The sequence below is a fragment of the Brassica oleracea genome, chromosome C6 (genome assembly GCF_000695525.1).
Source record: "Brassica oleracea var. oleracea cultivar TO1000 chromosome C6, BOL, whole genome shotgun sequence".
Classification (NCBI taxonomy): domain Eukaryota; kingdom Viridiplantae; phylum Streptophyta; class Magnoliopsida; order Brassicales; family Brassicaceae; genus Brassica; species Brassica oleracea.
The window spans coordinates 38,458,194-38,473,884 of record NC_027753.1 but is presented as its reverse complement, the minus strand read 5'-3'; the positions used below and the strand labels follow the sequence as shown (position 1 = coordinate 38,473,884).

At 32.7% G+C, this 15,691-nt stretch overlaps 2 protein-coding genes across 3 annotated transcripts in view; both read left to right on the top strand.

Annotated features, from left to right (window-relative positions):
• The first annotated feature begins 1,110 nt into the window (after positions 1-1,110).
• LOC106300131 (cyclin-A1-2) lies at positions 1,111-3,222 on the top strand. 2 transcript variants are annotated; one of them, XM_013736210.1, is made up of 10 exons: positions 1,111-1,349; positions 1,429-1,650; positions 1,727-1,819; positions 1,898-2,031; positions 2,122-2,197; positions 2,281-2,357; positions 2,447-2,480; positions 2,554-2,703; positions 2,791-2,925; positions 3,016-3,222. In XM_013736210.1, the coding sequence occupies exons 1-10, from the start codon at positions 1,185-1,187 to the stop codon at positions 3,073-3,075; spliced, it is 1,146 nt and encodes a 381-aa protein (XP_013591664.1). In that variant the 5' UTR covers positions 1,111-1,184; the 3' UTR covers positions 3,076-3,222. The 2 variants fall into 2 exon arrangements, with proteins under 2 accessions (XP_013591664.1, XP_013591665.1); XM_013736211.1 differs by lacking the exon at positions 1,429-1,650.
• A 9,637-nt stretch (positions 3,223-12,859) lies between these two features.
• Positions 12,860-15,691, top strand: part of LOC106296967 (amino acid permease 3) — a 7,291-nt gene continuing 4,459 nt past the window's right edge. Inside the window, exons 1-7 of the mRNA XM_013733231.1 lie at positions 12,860-13,138; positions 13,216-13,449; positions 13,531-13,624; positions 13,713-13,927; positions 14,301-14,440; positions 14,516-14,874; positions 15,166-15,341. Of these exons, the coding sequence (XP_013588685.1) occupies positions 13,045-13,138; positions 13,216-13,449; positions 13,531-13,624; positions 13,713-13,927; positions 14,301-14,440; positions 14,516-14,874; positions 15,166-15,341 (1,312 nt within the window). The 5' untranslated portion in view covers positions 12,860-13,044. The remainder of the gene's footprint in view (positions 13,139-13,215; positions 13,450-13,530; positions 13,625-13,712; positions 13,928-14,300; positions 14,441-14,515; positions 14,875-15,165; positions 15,342-15,691) is intronic.

Below are 15,691 nucleotides of genomic sequence, written 5' to 3'. Positions count from 1 at the left end.
CAGTGACTCTTTTCCCTACATGAAACGCAAAAGGTATAACCACTTAAACCTTTTTCTGTCTCGTATGCATAAGATTCCAATTAAGTCATTAGAAACTGTACAAAGGCATGATGATGACATTTGTCACATAAAGGTCAAACCAAACTTCTAACGACCAGCATAGAGTCAAGAAGTGGAGTTTTCATATTGTATTGCTTGCCACGTCTAGTAGGCACTCATCAGCGCCGGCTACAAGAAGTCTAAACGCATAAAAAATGGGATTGTAAGATCATTTAAAATTTTAAACAATAGGGAACGAGCAAAAACTTTACTGACGGGATGAGTCAGCTCTACTGGTTAGAGCTTTGAGGGCCAATTGTCATGCTTCCGGGTTCGACGCCAGCCGGAAGCGAACTGCTCATCTCTGTCACTAAAGTGGGTACTGGGCCTTCGGACTCAGGGAAAAACCTCCCGGGTGAAGCTGGCCCGCTGCCTAACCGGGCCCAGGGAATGACCCGCGAAGCGGGGAACCCTGAATTATCAAAAAAAAAAAAAAAAAAAAAAAAAAAACTTATCAACAGATTCTTATGATGATGAAAGACGACTTTATACTTAACCAGACAACAACACATCACTTGAAAGCAGTATTTCTCTTAGAATACTACACTAGTCTCAAAATTTCTCCAGTTATGTGCCATACTTGAGGTATCAAAGTCTCCCACAGATCAACAAACAAATCAATCACATATTTTACCCACAATAAACTAAAACAAAAATTAAAAACCGGGACTTTAGTTTTTCAAATTCCACATCTAGATCTCTACTATTCAAAAATTTCAAAAATATCATTCCAAACAATTATTAAATTATGTTCTATATGGAGGAGGGTACACTAATTTTTCCCACGGCTCTTGTTAAAAACCTCTCCCTCATAAAGAAGGTTTACTAATGCTTCAGTACAATAAAAGTTTGGCGCTCAACAAAAGTGGGGTCCCATCTATTAATCCAATCGCGTAAGTCGTAACGGTTTGTTGACTTCATCCAACGGCCAGGATTAATTCACTTATTATTAATAAATAGAAATAGTAACCTCCGACTCTTTCTTTCTTCTTCCTTTGTTTGTTCATCGTCTTCTCACTCAAGATCTAACCGGAGAACGAAGACTCCGCCGAATCGAAGTTCTTCCACTTCATCCTCAACAAAAAATGTCTTCCTCGAGGAATCTACCCAAGGAGAATCCACTTTCTCGCCCCAGCGTAGTGGCCAAGACTCGAGCCCCACTCGGCGACGTCGTGAACCGCCGTAATCCACTCGGAGACATCACGAATCAGAAGACCGGATCTAGAATCTCCGCTCCGTCGTCTACTCTCGTAAGTTAAACTTCTTCCTCGCCGAGAGAAATTAGGGTTTTAGGGTTCATAATCTGTAAAATTCGTTCCTCTATCGAAGGTGCATTGTTCGAATAAGATCGGGAAATCAAAGAAGGCACCGAAACCTCCCAAATCGAACGTGCTCGTTCCTTACGAAGACATCGAATCATCCTTCGTTGCAGAGTCAGATTTGGGAAATGATGATGATGATGAGGTTGATGATATTGATAGTAACCTCGTGGATCCACAGCTTTGTGGTGCCTTTGCTTGCGATATCTACGAGCATTTGCGTTCATCCGAGGTTTTGGAATCGCTGTAAATTTAAACACTAAAACTTTGCTCTGTTCCTGAACTTGATTGTTGTGTGTGCAATGCAGGTGAAGAAAAGGCCTGCTTTTGATTACATGGAGAGAGTTCAGTCTAACATCAATGCTAGCATGCGTACTATACTCATTGACTGGCTCGTTGAGGTAATAAATAAGCCTTTGATGAATCCTAATTCACGAGTTTCGTTGTTATTAAAAAACGTTTCTTTCATGAAACTGCAGGTTGCTGAAGAGTATAGGCTTTTGCCAGAGACGTTGTATTTGGCGGTGAACTGTTTAGACAGGTATCTTTCAGGGAATGTGATTACCAAGCAAAACCTGCAGTTGCTTGGTGTTTCGTGCATGATGATTGCATCGTAAGGAATCTATACTCTTGAGGCTTTATACTTTGGATTATTCAAAAGTATGCAATTTTTTGAACTTGTGAACTTACTGAATTTTCTCAGAAAATATGAAGAAGTGTGTGTGCCTCAAGTGGAGAGTTTCTGTTACATCACTGATAACACATACTCAAGAAACGAGGTTTGTGCTTTCCTCTTCCGTGGAAAAACTCTTTTTTTTTTTCTAGTGGGGTTTACATGGTTAACTTTAAATGTTTGTAACAGCTTCTGGAGATGGAGTCTTCTGTTCTGAATTACTTGAAGTTCGAATTAACAACTCCAACAGCAAAATGTTTCTTGAGGTAGCTTCTTATCATATCGATGTTATTTCTACTTTTGTGTGATGTGTGTTCCCTGCTGATCTGGACTTGTTAATATGGTGGTTAATTAGGCGCTTTGTTCGTGCTGCTAAAGGCAAAAAGGAGGTATAGTGTTATATAAAAATTGAAGATGAGCTATTTTCTCAATGGGTGATGGGTTATTATTGCTCTCTGTTAGGTCACGTCACTGCTGTTTGAGTCACTAGCGAGTTATCTCAGCGAATTATCTCTCTTGGATTACGCTATGCTTCGCTACGCTCCATCACTTGTTGCAGCCTCTGCTGTTTTCTTGGCACAATGCATATTACACCCTTCAAGAAAACCATGGGTATGACGTAGAATCTGTATTTACTGTCTTTAGCTTTGTTTGACTCAGTGTTCTAACAAACCTGTTAAAATTTGCGTGTTTTGACAGAGCTCTACGTTGGAGCATTACACATCGTACAGGGCTAAACATTTGGAAGGATGCGTTAAGAATCTTCTTCAGCTATGTCATGAGAGTCCCTCAGCCGATGTAGTTGCAGTCAGAAAGAAGTACAGTCAAGACAAAGTAACAACTCATCCCACTTCTTTTGTTATTTATTATTATTAGCTTCATATAATAAGATAGTTGAAATGTTTTTTTTTTTTTTTTTGGCAGTACAAGTTTGCAGCAAAGAAGTTTTGCCCCACCTCACTGCCACAAGAGCTCTTCCTCTGATTGGGTTTCTTGGTGCCTCCTTTTGTTTTTTCCTCGTCTTGTTGATAGAAACTCATTAGCTCAGACCAATGTATTCAGTTCGATTGATGTGTAGGACGAACGTAATGAACATAAAACAATAACAATAAAAAAAAAAGAAAAAAAAATCACCCACGCTGCATCAGAATTAATTGATAATCAAATATATGAAACAAAACATTTGCTTATTTTATTCCACTATGAAAATGCTAGTACAAATCATAGCTACTACAGTGATAAAATTCCAAAACTTCTGGTCTTATGGGGAGGCTTTTGACGCCTTAGTTGTGGGACGTTTTGAAGTTGTTTAATCAAATGGTTTCACTCGAATTATATATAAGGTCAAATTATACGTTAGTTATGAATATTATTTTCCATGGTCCAACCATGCATTTTCATATATGATAAGTATGAAGTCGTTTTATTATTTGGTGCCTACACACACGTCCTTCTGGATAGGAAATGCAGGGCCGGCTGATGACCAGGGGCCAGCAGTGCACCCGTCCAGGGTCCATTGTTGGAAGGGGCCCATAATTTTTTTTTTTAATATAGTAGTGTAACTCTATTTTTTGTAAACTATATATATACGTTTTAGAAAAACAAAATTAATAAATACAAAATTTATAAATCTAACTTTATGGAAACAAAATCTTATTTATGTTAATTTGATTAAACTTTTACCAAATTATAATTAATATTAAAATATTATAATCAACATTAAAAGTAGTTATCTAATGTGAGCTTTTTAAGCATGAATGTATTTCATCAATACGTCTTCAGTGACAATACAATTTTAATACCTTCAAAATCGTTGATTCTTCAAGGATTCTTACATTGTTGATTAGTTTATGTAAGTGATCTTTAATATTTTTTTTACTATTCTGTTTTTTGTTTAGAGATCACTGATTTTTTTTTTGGTAAAACAAAATATTTTTTTCGTTTCTAAAACGTCTGAGGATTTTTTTTTTGTTTTTCTTGTTTCAGGTATCCATTTCACTTTCACTTTCAGCTTCATCAATTCATTTTTTGATTCTTAAATCCAGGCGTACTTTTCTTTTTACTTAAATTTTAGAAATTTTACTTAAATTTTAGAAATTAACTTGACTTTGAAGTATAGCCGACTAAAGATATTATATTTTGAAGGTTTTTGTAGGAACAAATGATTTCATTCTCAAGAAAAAAGAAGCTATAAAAAGAGCAAGTCTGTTTTACTTTTATGGTTGTGCTTACCTTTTCAAACGAAAACGATTTTATTTTACCCTGTAACTACAATTTCAAAATTTTAATTTCATCGGTTAAGGGTCACTTTTTTTAATTTTGCCCCAGGGCCCGTAAAAGGTTTGAGCCGACCCTGAGGAAATGATATGCGGTCTAAGCATACACCCTCTCCTATGGAGAATGCAGAGACAGCAGCTCCAGAGAAGGACTCGGACAAAACATCTTGTATTTAGAAATGGATGGAGTACTATATAATTCCATATCACATTTCTATTGATTTTCTTAAATTATTTTCTACGTTTTCTAAACTAGTTCAACCTAAAATGTTTTTATAAAGGACTTTTATAATTATAAAATGTTACTAAACATTTTCTTCCATAATTTGTAATGAACATACAAAAATTTATAAGAAAAAAAAAAATCCACCCACACTGCAGTAGAATGAAACGATAGAAATTGATAACAAAAGATATGAAACAAAACCGTTATTGTTTTTATTACTCAACTGTGAAATGCTATTACAAAACTTAGCTGTGGATGGATGATAAGAAAGTACGATGGATCAATAATCAATTAGCTAGTAGGGAGGAGGAGCATTGGTGCCAAATGATGGACCAGAAGGACGAGGACCACTCGGACGCTTTGGTAAAGTTCCGAAACGTATTGGAGGTGGTTTATCACTTTGTGGTGTTGACTTCACATTTTGGGCTAAGCTTGATTCATAGAACTCGGAAGACAAAGATTTGGTTGGCATTGCACATGTCGGAGAAACTAGTAATCCACAAGACATTAGTAACCAAAGTGTCACTATGGTTGCCAACATCTCGACCTTGATCATCTTTTGCTTATCTTTAGATATGATAGAAATAAGTTAAGTGTTAATCAAGTGGTTTCAGTCGAATGATATATATATAGGGGTAAAATTTTTTTTTTTAATAGGGGTAAATGTTACGTTAAACATGAATACTATTGTTCATGCATGGTCCAGCCATGCAATACTCTCACACGTCCTTTTGAATAGGAAACGATATATTCGGTCTAGGCATACACCCCCCCTCTAATGGAAAATTCAATTATGTTTGTCATTTGACCAGAAAATTTTAGCGAAAGTAATCAAATGAAAAGGAAGGTATATATTATATAACAAATGACGAGATTTAGAGGAATATCAAATATAGAAGTATCAAAATCACCAGTTGTTTGTAATATCAAATATTTGATCTTTTATTTTAAAATTTCATAATGGCTCCTGTGATAGAACTGACCCGCTGCAAGTGATGATACATATGAATATATCTGAATATACAAATGACAGCTTCAATACATCTATTTTTTTTTTATTCTTCTCCTTGATTGATTTCGATGAACGTATTGTTTGTGTGGAGGAATGTATATAGAAATGATAAAAAAAGATAATGCATGCATTATAAGAGAAAGTATCGAAGTTGAGAGCCATATATAGTGTGTAACGTGCCTGCATGGATTGTTGATTTCCTTTGACCCTTCCTGCATTACAAATTTAATTACAACGTACGTTCGTGTTGGAGAAGTTGATATATAGTACACAAAACACAAATAAAAACATAAAACATAGAATAAACCACGCAAAATTGCCTAAGAATCCAGCTAGCTTCTTTCAGTTTCAGAAAAAAAAATTCGACTGAGAATGTTAGGAATTGACAATCAAAGACATAAAATATAAGCATGGATCATCATACAATATTGTCATAACTGATTATGTCTACGAAATGATGATGATGAGACAATCTTGTTGCTTTCTAACAACTGTTGTACCAAGAGAATGTTATTGTATAATTCCATCACATTTATATTTGATAGTATTTAATTTGCGAGTTCTCAATCCCTCTGCAAAAGAAACAGTTGCTTTGGTCAAGTGAGTATGAAGCAAAAATATCTGAAAGGGTAGTATATTTCTAACCCTTGTTTGATGAAGTAAGCATTGAATTTAATAGTTTAATGTTCAATTATTAAAGGGATCAAAAATTCAACTGTGCTACCTAACGTTCAAACATTCCAACTGTAACGGCATTGCAATAACTAGCTCACACTTTGATTTTTAATCGAGAATTCGACAAAAAAAAACCTCAACTTTGTACGAATTACCAAAAGAAACGTGAACTTTTGGGCTGACCAAAAAAACATCAAACTTTCATTGACTTTAGAATTAATTAATAATGTTTTCGCTGACTTGCCAATTTAGCACGCCATCAACAAATTTAACAGAAATATTTGACATCGTTTATTGTTGGCATTAAGTGAAACGACGTCGTTTTACATGATTTGAAATTAAAAATATGTAGACCCCTGGATTCGAATCCGGGTTAGTCGGTCAAATGGCAAGGTATTTTACCACTAGGCTACTAACACTTTCAATGTACTTACTAACATGTTTACTTTTATTTGGTACATATTAATATAAAAATTCTCTAAAAACTTAATAAGATTTTTAAAATTCCAAAAAATTAAGAAATAAAGAAGATTTTTATAAAATTAATTTAGAAATTAAAATTTTTTAAAAAATTATTTTTCTTTTTAAAAAATAAAATTTTATTTTTCTTTTTAAAAAATAAAATTTTATTTTTCTTTTTAAAAAATAAAATTTTATTTTTCTTTTTAAAAAATAAAATTTTATTTTTCTTTTTAAAAAATAAAATTTTATTTTTCTTTTTAAAAAATAAAATTTTATTTTTCTTTTTAAAAAATAAAATTTTATTTTTCTTTTTAAAAAATAAAATTTTATTTTTCTTTTTAAAAAATAAAATTTTATTTTTCTTTTTAAAAAATAAAATTTTATTTTTCTTTTTAAAAAATAAAATTTTATTTTTCTTTTTAAAAAATAAAATTTTATTTTTCTTTTTAAAAAATAAAATTTTATTTTTCTTTTTAAAAAATAAAATTTTATTTTTCTTTTTAAAAAATAAAATTTTATTTTTTAAAAAGAAAAAGAAAATTTATTTTCAATATTGATTTTATAAAAAATTTCTTATTTTTCAATTTTTTGGAATTTAAAGTTCGTTTTAATTTTATAGAAAATTTTGGAAGAGTTTTTATTTTTTAAAAAGAAAAAGAAAATTTATTTTCAATATTGATTTTATAAAAAATTTCTTATTTTTCAATTTTTTGGAATTTTAAAGATTTTTTTAAGTTTTTAGAGAATATTTTTATATTCAATCAGTACCACATAAAAGTAAACATATTAGTAAGAACATTGAAAGTTTCACTAGCCTAGTCGTAAAAGACCTTGCCATTTGACCAAACAACATGGGTTCGAATCCAGTGGTCTACATATTTTTAATTTCAAATCATGTAAAACGACGTCGTTTCATCTCATTTGAAACCGACGTCGTTTTACTTAACGCCAACAATAAACGACGTCAAATATTTCTGTTAAATTTGTTGACGGCGTGCTAAATTGGCAAGTCAGCGAAAACATTGTTAATTAATTCTAAAGTCAATGAAAATTTGGTGTTTTTTTGGTCAGCCCAAAAATTCATGTTTCTTTTGGCAATTCGTGCAAAGTTAAGGTTTTTTTTGGCCGAATTCTCATTTTTAATCCAGTTTTTATTTTATGAGAAACTAATACACTTTTCAATTACACCGCTATAAATTTAAACAAAACTTTTAAATAATGTTTAACATTCCACTCATTACTATTTCCAATTTTCCACTGTTTCTATTCAACTATGTATCATGAAGAAGAAGAAGAAGAATCATTACAAGGTTGGCTTGCCCTGCCGAACTAAGTAAAAGGGCCAAGAAAATAGAAATACAACTCCATAATATTCATTTAACATGCGAGTTGTCAGGAAATTGTATTCATAGCTTTGTAATAAATATAATTGATCATTACAATTGGTACGATACGTCTATTGTGAAAACCGGTAAACAATGTGGAATAACTGTTGAGGATTTTATCATATAAACTTTCTCCTTAGATATTTGTAATCACGGAGTGGGTTGGTGTACTAGTGACGGAAAGCTACAAGTTACAACGATAAGATTCTTATAGTGGCAGTTACGATTCTTAATATTCTTATTGCAATAAGCACTTGTGTAACTTATCAGAAAAGCGTTGTTTATATGATAGTGACTAGGGCTGAGAAAATAAACCGAATCCGAAAATCCGAACCGAATCCGATCTGATAAAAATGAATCCGAACTGATCCGAACCCGACGTAAATACCGAATAGATCTTGTTTTGTGGTATTTCGGGTTATGGGTTTATCCGAACCGAACCCGAATCTACCCGATAGAACCCGAAAGATTTCAAAATTCCAAAAAGAACTTGTACGAAACATGATCTCAATTTCTAATATGTATCTAAGATACATTAAAATATTATTGAACATCTAAAATAATTATCTATTACATGAAAATGTAATAATTGATGGTTGAAGGTGGCGGTTGAAGGTTGAAGGTGGCGGTTGAAGCTTGAAGTTTTTAGATTTTGGTTTTGTTTTCATTGAATTATATTTCTTATTTCATGAGAACCTGATTTTTGTTTTATGCTCTCATTTATTTGGTTTTCTTTTTATCAATAACTATGTTTACCTTTCGTTTAATTTTGAATGATCACGTTTGATGTTTCTTTCTTATTTTTGAATTGATTTTACTTATGTTTTGATTATAAAATAAGTATAAATCAAGTACTTTTAAACCGAAAAACCGACTGGAACCCGAATCCGAAAGTATAATGGGTTGTACCGGTTCTTTGAAAATTTACTAATTCCGACCCGAACCAGATAGAACCCGAACCGGTTTCGAACAAAATTTTTATATAACCCAAATGTGGCTGATTTTGATAAACCAAAAAAATCGAGATCCGATTGGACAAAACCGAAATCCGATTGGGATCCCGAATGCTCATGCCTATAATAGTGTGTCGCCTTAGGTTAATTAGTCGCCAATTCTTTCTTGAAAGATGTTATAATAATTAGAACGCTTTTGCGTCATCTTGATCTGGCAAGACAATGCATATTTTCGTGAGCTAAAGAAATGAAACCAACAAGTACGTATACATTACTACATATATACATACATGAAAACATATTTATTATTATTATGAAATAGATTTGATTTCATCATGTATCAATTAATATTACCAGTTGAAATAATTCATGAAAACATAATGTTATATCTAACTCGGAAACTTAATTTTAAAGTGGAATTGGAGTTTAGAACTTTTGCCAAACTATTTTAGCAGTAGCAAACATCATATTTTTAAAATATCACTAGAGATTTTGACCCGCACTTGGAAAGCGTGAGTTTTTGGATTATATTATAATACAAAGTCTTATTATATCAAAAAATATATTTTTAACAGTTATATAAGCTATGAATTAGTTTATTTGAGATTTTATATGTACACTTTTACGTAAGTTTCTTTTAGGCATGAGAATTATATCCAGATCAAAAAACCAAACCGAACCAACCCGAAAATATAGGTTTAGTTCAGGTCCAGAGAAGATAACCTATTGGGTTTTTTTGGACCCGCAGGTCTTTGTTTGAGTCTGGGTCCTACCCTAGACCCAATCATAAATATGTTGTGTTTATTAGGTATATTTGGATATTTTGAATATGTTTCCGATATTATGGATATTTTTTTTAAGTTTTTGGCTTACGATTATAGTTTTTGATTTCAGGTAAATTTTCAAATTAGAAAAAAATTGGGTATTTTACAGTTCATCGTGTCTGATTTTGAATAAGATTTTGAATTTTAAGGTATTTGAAATTTTAAGTATTTGTTTGGAGTTTCGAATATTTTTTCAGATTATTTAGATATTTCGATTTTTTTAGGATCCTAAATACCCGAACATATGTGGACCCATTACGTCCATACCAGGTCCAACAACCTTTTGATATAGATTTTGAATGTTATTGTACAAAAACATGGTTGATGAAATATTTTTTTGAGTAAAGGTATCATAAGGAATAATATTAGGATATGTTAAAAATATTTAAAATATTGTATGGTTAGAATGATTAATGGTATTACAAACAAAAAAAGTTATACATGACTCCAACAACTTTTTTATATTAGATTTTTAAGACTATTTCTCTTTTAATAGTATTGATTCGTTTTTAAGTAAAAAGTATATAAAAGTATAATATCTAAACCAATAATTTTCAAAATCCTGAATAATCAATACTGATATCGCGAAGTCGGGTTAACTTTAACAGAACCAATGAATTTCTACATTTTTTGTGAAAGTAACATGAATATTCAGAAAACTCATTTTTAAATATGAAAATATCTATCAAACTATAGATCGTTGAAAGTTTAGTATATGATATGAGATTTTAGTGGAAAAATTTATATATGATATGATTACTTTATTATAAAGGAAAGAGGAAGTTAGAATCTACACATATATGTCGTGTAACTTCTCTTGCTTTAAATCATATACTATACGATAAAAATGATAATATAAAACATTAGTTTCAATGCTTTTACGATTAAAAATCAAAATGGTAAATATAGTAATAGTAGTGATTAGGATTTAGGAGTGAGATTTAAATAAATAAAGGAATTGAATAAATTATTGTTAGAGAAATATATGGTAACATATTGTTAGTCTAAATTTAAGGTCAGACCAAAAAATAATGAGATAATTGAAAGGGTCCAAACAACTTTCGTAGATAGATTTTTTAAGAGTTCTTCCCTTTTAATAGTATTGATACATAATAAATATTAAATAAAATACAATACCTAAACCGAAACCTAACCGGGAATAGTAAGCAAGGAATCCGATGCTCTTCTATCTCTTCGAATCAGATAAATCGTGATTCGTGACGGCTGAAAATGAAAAAGAGAAATTAAGTGTTGTGATGATAAACTCATGGGTTGAGATGAAACTATTTTAAAATATATAATCACTTATATAATGAGGATGATATTTTAAGATAACAAGTTGGAGAAAGTGCGTTGATGATGAAAGGCGTTTCTGGCTCATTCTTTTATCGAGAATGGATGTACATGTCTGCTTAAATCAAAGTGGATCATCTGAACCAAAGAACCTTATTCTTGTTCCTGATCTCCTCGATCAACATTATTGTTATTTGTAATTTATCTTTGCGAGATACTCATGGAAAGTAAAGATCTAGTGATGATCGACCATTAAGATTGATTAGTACAGTTTGTATGTGTGCTTGCGGTTTAACGCAAACTCTGAGTTTAAAAGATTATATTCTATTTGTATGAATATCATTCATTTTGGACTATTTTTCCATTGATTGTTAGTCTAACTAATGACTTTTTGTCTGACGACAATCTTGAAAAAAAATCCTTATGAAAGATTTGCTTTCCCACGAATCAACCTTATGGTAGTAGTGAAAAGAAAAAAAAAAGCTGTGTATAGTAACTTTATAGTAAGGAATTTTAAAACAACATATTCATTTCGCATAGCTGGTGAAACCATGAAATAGTTTCTTCTCCAACATAATCATATACATTTTTAATGAGTTTAGTTGGCAAAATAATCAAAATATTTCATATTTCATTCTCAATACAAAAGATAGCTTACACGCCTACCTACAGAAACTTCTATGTTGGACTGGTGTGATATTCTTTCGAATTATAGGTAAGAGATATGTATCAATGTATGCCACAAAATTATGTGCAATCATCATATAAGGTTGGCACTAGGTCATTTTCTTTTTACATTTTGATGCGTTTTAACTTTACAGACGAGATATTTTCTAAATATGTTTACCTAAATTATAATCTAAACCAGCTAAGTAAAAAAATGTTCTTTTTGTTTCCTTAACCCATTACATGAATAAAAACATGTCATTTGGGCTACTAATATGTTATTTTCTAAAATTTGTGTGAGATATCAAACTAAGTATCATATTGGAAAATTAGATTAAAAATGTCTAATATATAAGAAGATGTCAAAATTTAACTAATACGAGACCTTTTGAGAAAGAAACCAAAAGTAAATCCACACGGATTTACCTAAGATCCAAAGTAAACATTATCATACTAATCAAACAATATAGAATTAGACATGAATTTAATAAATCCCAACAATCTTGTTTGTAATTGCAACTGCAAATGACAAATATATTTCATGGTATTTAGCCAAAAAAATATTTCAAATTCTTTTACACAATCTTTTGTGATGAATGAAATTATTAACATACAAATATTGCATTTATTTTACCCATGATTTTTTTTGCCATTTTTACTATTGATTGAAGCTTCAACACACGTACATATAATAAAGGTTATTCAAAGTTGAACAATGACACTAAGTCCGAATGAAAACGATGGCAGCATCTTGGACTTTCATTTTCAATCCCATATTTTCTTTCTTCTGTGTGCTTTTTAAAAATCTTATTTCGTTTTAGAATCGTACGAAATATATCTTTTTTTTTTGTTCAAAAGAATCATTCATATATATGATGGAGTCAAAATAACACATGAGTAAGGTCCTACCAGCTTTTCACCAATCTTTTTTCTTCTTCTTTGGTATAAACTTTTTACCAATTTTCTGTGTATATAAATTTGCACTCAGCTTCCAGTTTCCCTTCATCCACCTCTTCTTATTATTCAAACTAGAACCCCAAGAACCAGACAGAGATTTTCAAACAGATGTTATAATAAGACAAAGGCAACACTTAGCTTCTGTCTTTTTTATAATAACACTTGGCATTTAACTTCATATATTGAACAAAACAAAACAAAAACAGAGCAAAAAAAACAAAACAATGGTTCAAAACCAGCAAGAAGCTTTTTCCGTCGACATGCCACGAACCGGTGGCTCCAAGTGCTTCGACGACGACGGCCGTATCAAACGAACTGGTAATAACATTTCCCTTCTTGCATGTTGGAAAAGAATCAGAAAAAAGAAGTTTTAAAATGTTTCTTTGGGTTTATAGGTAGTGTTTGGACGGCGAGCGCACACATCATAACGGCTGTGATAGGTTCAGGAGTCTTGTCACTAGCGTGGGCTACGGCACAGCTAGGTTGGCTCGCTGGACCGGTGGTGATGTTGCTCTTCTCCATCGTCACTTATTTCACTTCTACTCTCCTCGCCGCCTGTTACCGCTCCGGCGACCCTATCTCCGGCAAGAGGAACTACACTTACATGGACGCCGTCCGATCAAACCTAGGTAAAATACAATGTTCGAATGAGTCGGTGGAGGAGATTAGAGAATCTAGAATATTTAGTATGTTTTTCATTGTCTTCATAGGTGGCGTGAAGGTCAAGCTATGTGGCATAGTTCAGTATCTTAATCTCTTTGGTGTTGCAATAGGCTACACTATTGCTTCAGCTATAAGCATGATGTAAGTGTTCTCAACTAAAAGCTACCAAAGTGTTTTTTCTTAATAATGGGTTTTAATTTAAAAAAAAAATCATTTTTTTTATTTTCAGGGCAATTAAGAGATCAAACTGTTTCCACAAAAGTGGAGGGAAAGATCCATGTCACATGAACAGTAACCCTTACATGATAGCTTTTGGTCTAGTCCAGATTATATTCTCTCAGATTCCAGATTTTGATCAGCTATGGTGGCTCTCTATCCTCGCTGCTGTCATGTCCTTCACTTATTCCTCTGCTGGTCTTGCTCTCGGCATAGCTCAAGTCGTAGGTCTGTAACTATAACACATCTCTATACTCGAGAAAACGGTCTACTACAACCTTAACAATTTCCATCGTGTCCTAAATGACTCGAACAAGGGATCCGTACTAAATACGATCACAACCCAATTATAATTCAAATAAACTAGGTGTGCTTAAATCTACATTGATTATAACAAAAATTAGCCAACCTTTAATGCAACTAATTGGACATGTGACATGGCAGTTATGTGTTGTTATTAACTAAAACAACTTCCCTTGTTCGGATCATATACAACACGATAGAAATTGTTAGGGTCGTAATAGACCATTTTCTCTCTCTCTCATTAGTTGTAGTTACTAACGTGGAGAAGGAAACTATCTTTTTGTTTTGGTTTCATCAGCAAATGGGAAGGTGAAGGGAAGTCTCACAGGGATTAGCATAGGAGCTGTGACAGAGACACAGAAGATATGGAGAAGCTTCCAAGCTCTTGGAGACATTGCTTTTGCTTACTCTTACTCCATCATCCTCATAGAGATTCAGGTACTCTATCAATCTTTACAAGTCTTGATCATTAAATCCATCATGGTCTCACCCTCAAGCTTCTCTTGTTTACAGGATACAGTGAAGTCACCACCATCAGAAGAGAAAACAATGAAGAAGGCAACTCTTGTGAGCGTTGGTGTAACGACTATGTTCTACATGTTGTGTGGTTGCATGGGATATGCAGCCTTTGGAGACATGTCTCCAGGAAACCTCCTAACCGGTTTTGGGTTTTATAACCCTTATTGGCTTCTTGACATTGCAAATGCAGCCATTGTGGTTCACCTCGTTGGTGCATACCAAGTCTATTGCCAACCTTTATTCGCTTTCATAGAGAGACAAGCTTCTACTCGGTTCCCTGATAGCGACTTCATTGCTAAAGATATCAAGATCCCTATTCCAGGGTTCAAGCCTTTCCGTTTGAACTTCTTCAGGTATTACAGACTCTTGTTTTCAATACCACTTAGAGCATTTCCAACCTCACTCTATTTTTTTATTTAGTTTAGAGTAAAAATGCTTTAACCTCTAATATATTTTTTATTTTATAATAGAATTAAAAAATGAGTTTACTCTATAAACAAAATACTTTATTTATTTTTTGTTTATCGCTGAGTACCATTGAAGTAGAATCTAACTCTATCTGAAAAAAAAAAAAATAGAATAAGTCATTAGAGATGATCATGTTACATATCAGCTTTATGTAATAACCAAATGGCTTTACTCAGGTTGATATGGAGGACAGTGTTTGTGATCATAACAACACTTATCTCAATGCTTCTTCCTTTCTTCAACGACGTTGTGGGGTTGCTAGGGGCACTTGGCTTTTGGCCATTGACGGTTTACTTTCCGGTGGAGATGTACATTGAGCAGAAGAAGATACCTAGATGGAGCACCCAATGGGTTTGTGTTGGGTCCCTCCTAGATGGAGAGAACCAAGTGGGCATGAGACATAATAATAATTCTCATGACCCTTTGCACTGTAGACTCACAATAATAGAGTTTAGAGAGAGAGACAAAAGAGAGAAAGAAGAGAGAGAAGGAGAAAACTCGTAAGGTGATTTCAAGACTGGATTTGGAGGGTCAAACGGATCCTGATCGGGCTGATATTTTGTGGGAAGCTTCTTCAGTCAGTGGGTTAGAGGTTCACCGAAGGGATTTGGATTTCAACGGTTGGATCTTCTGTTGTCTGGGTTTTCTTGAAGCTGGTCGCCATAGTTCTTCAGCAGAGCAGTCTTGGGTGTTTGGTAAATC

Coding starts and splice junctions, on each gene's coding strand:
- LOC106300131 (XM_013736210.1), top strand. CDS start 1,185: ATGTCTTCCTCGAGGAATCTACCCAAGGAGAATCCACTTTCTCGCCCC. Junction 1,651..1,726: donor AGCATTTGCGTTCATCCGAG/GTTTTGGAATCG, acceptor TGTGCAATGCAG/GTGAAGAAAAGGCCTGCTTT. Junction 2,198..2,280: donor ACACATACTCAAGAAACGAG/GTTTGTGCTTTC, acceptor TGTTTGTAACAG/CTTCTGGAGATGGAGTCTTC.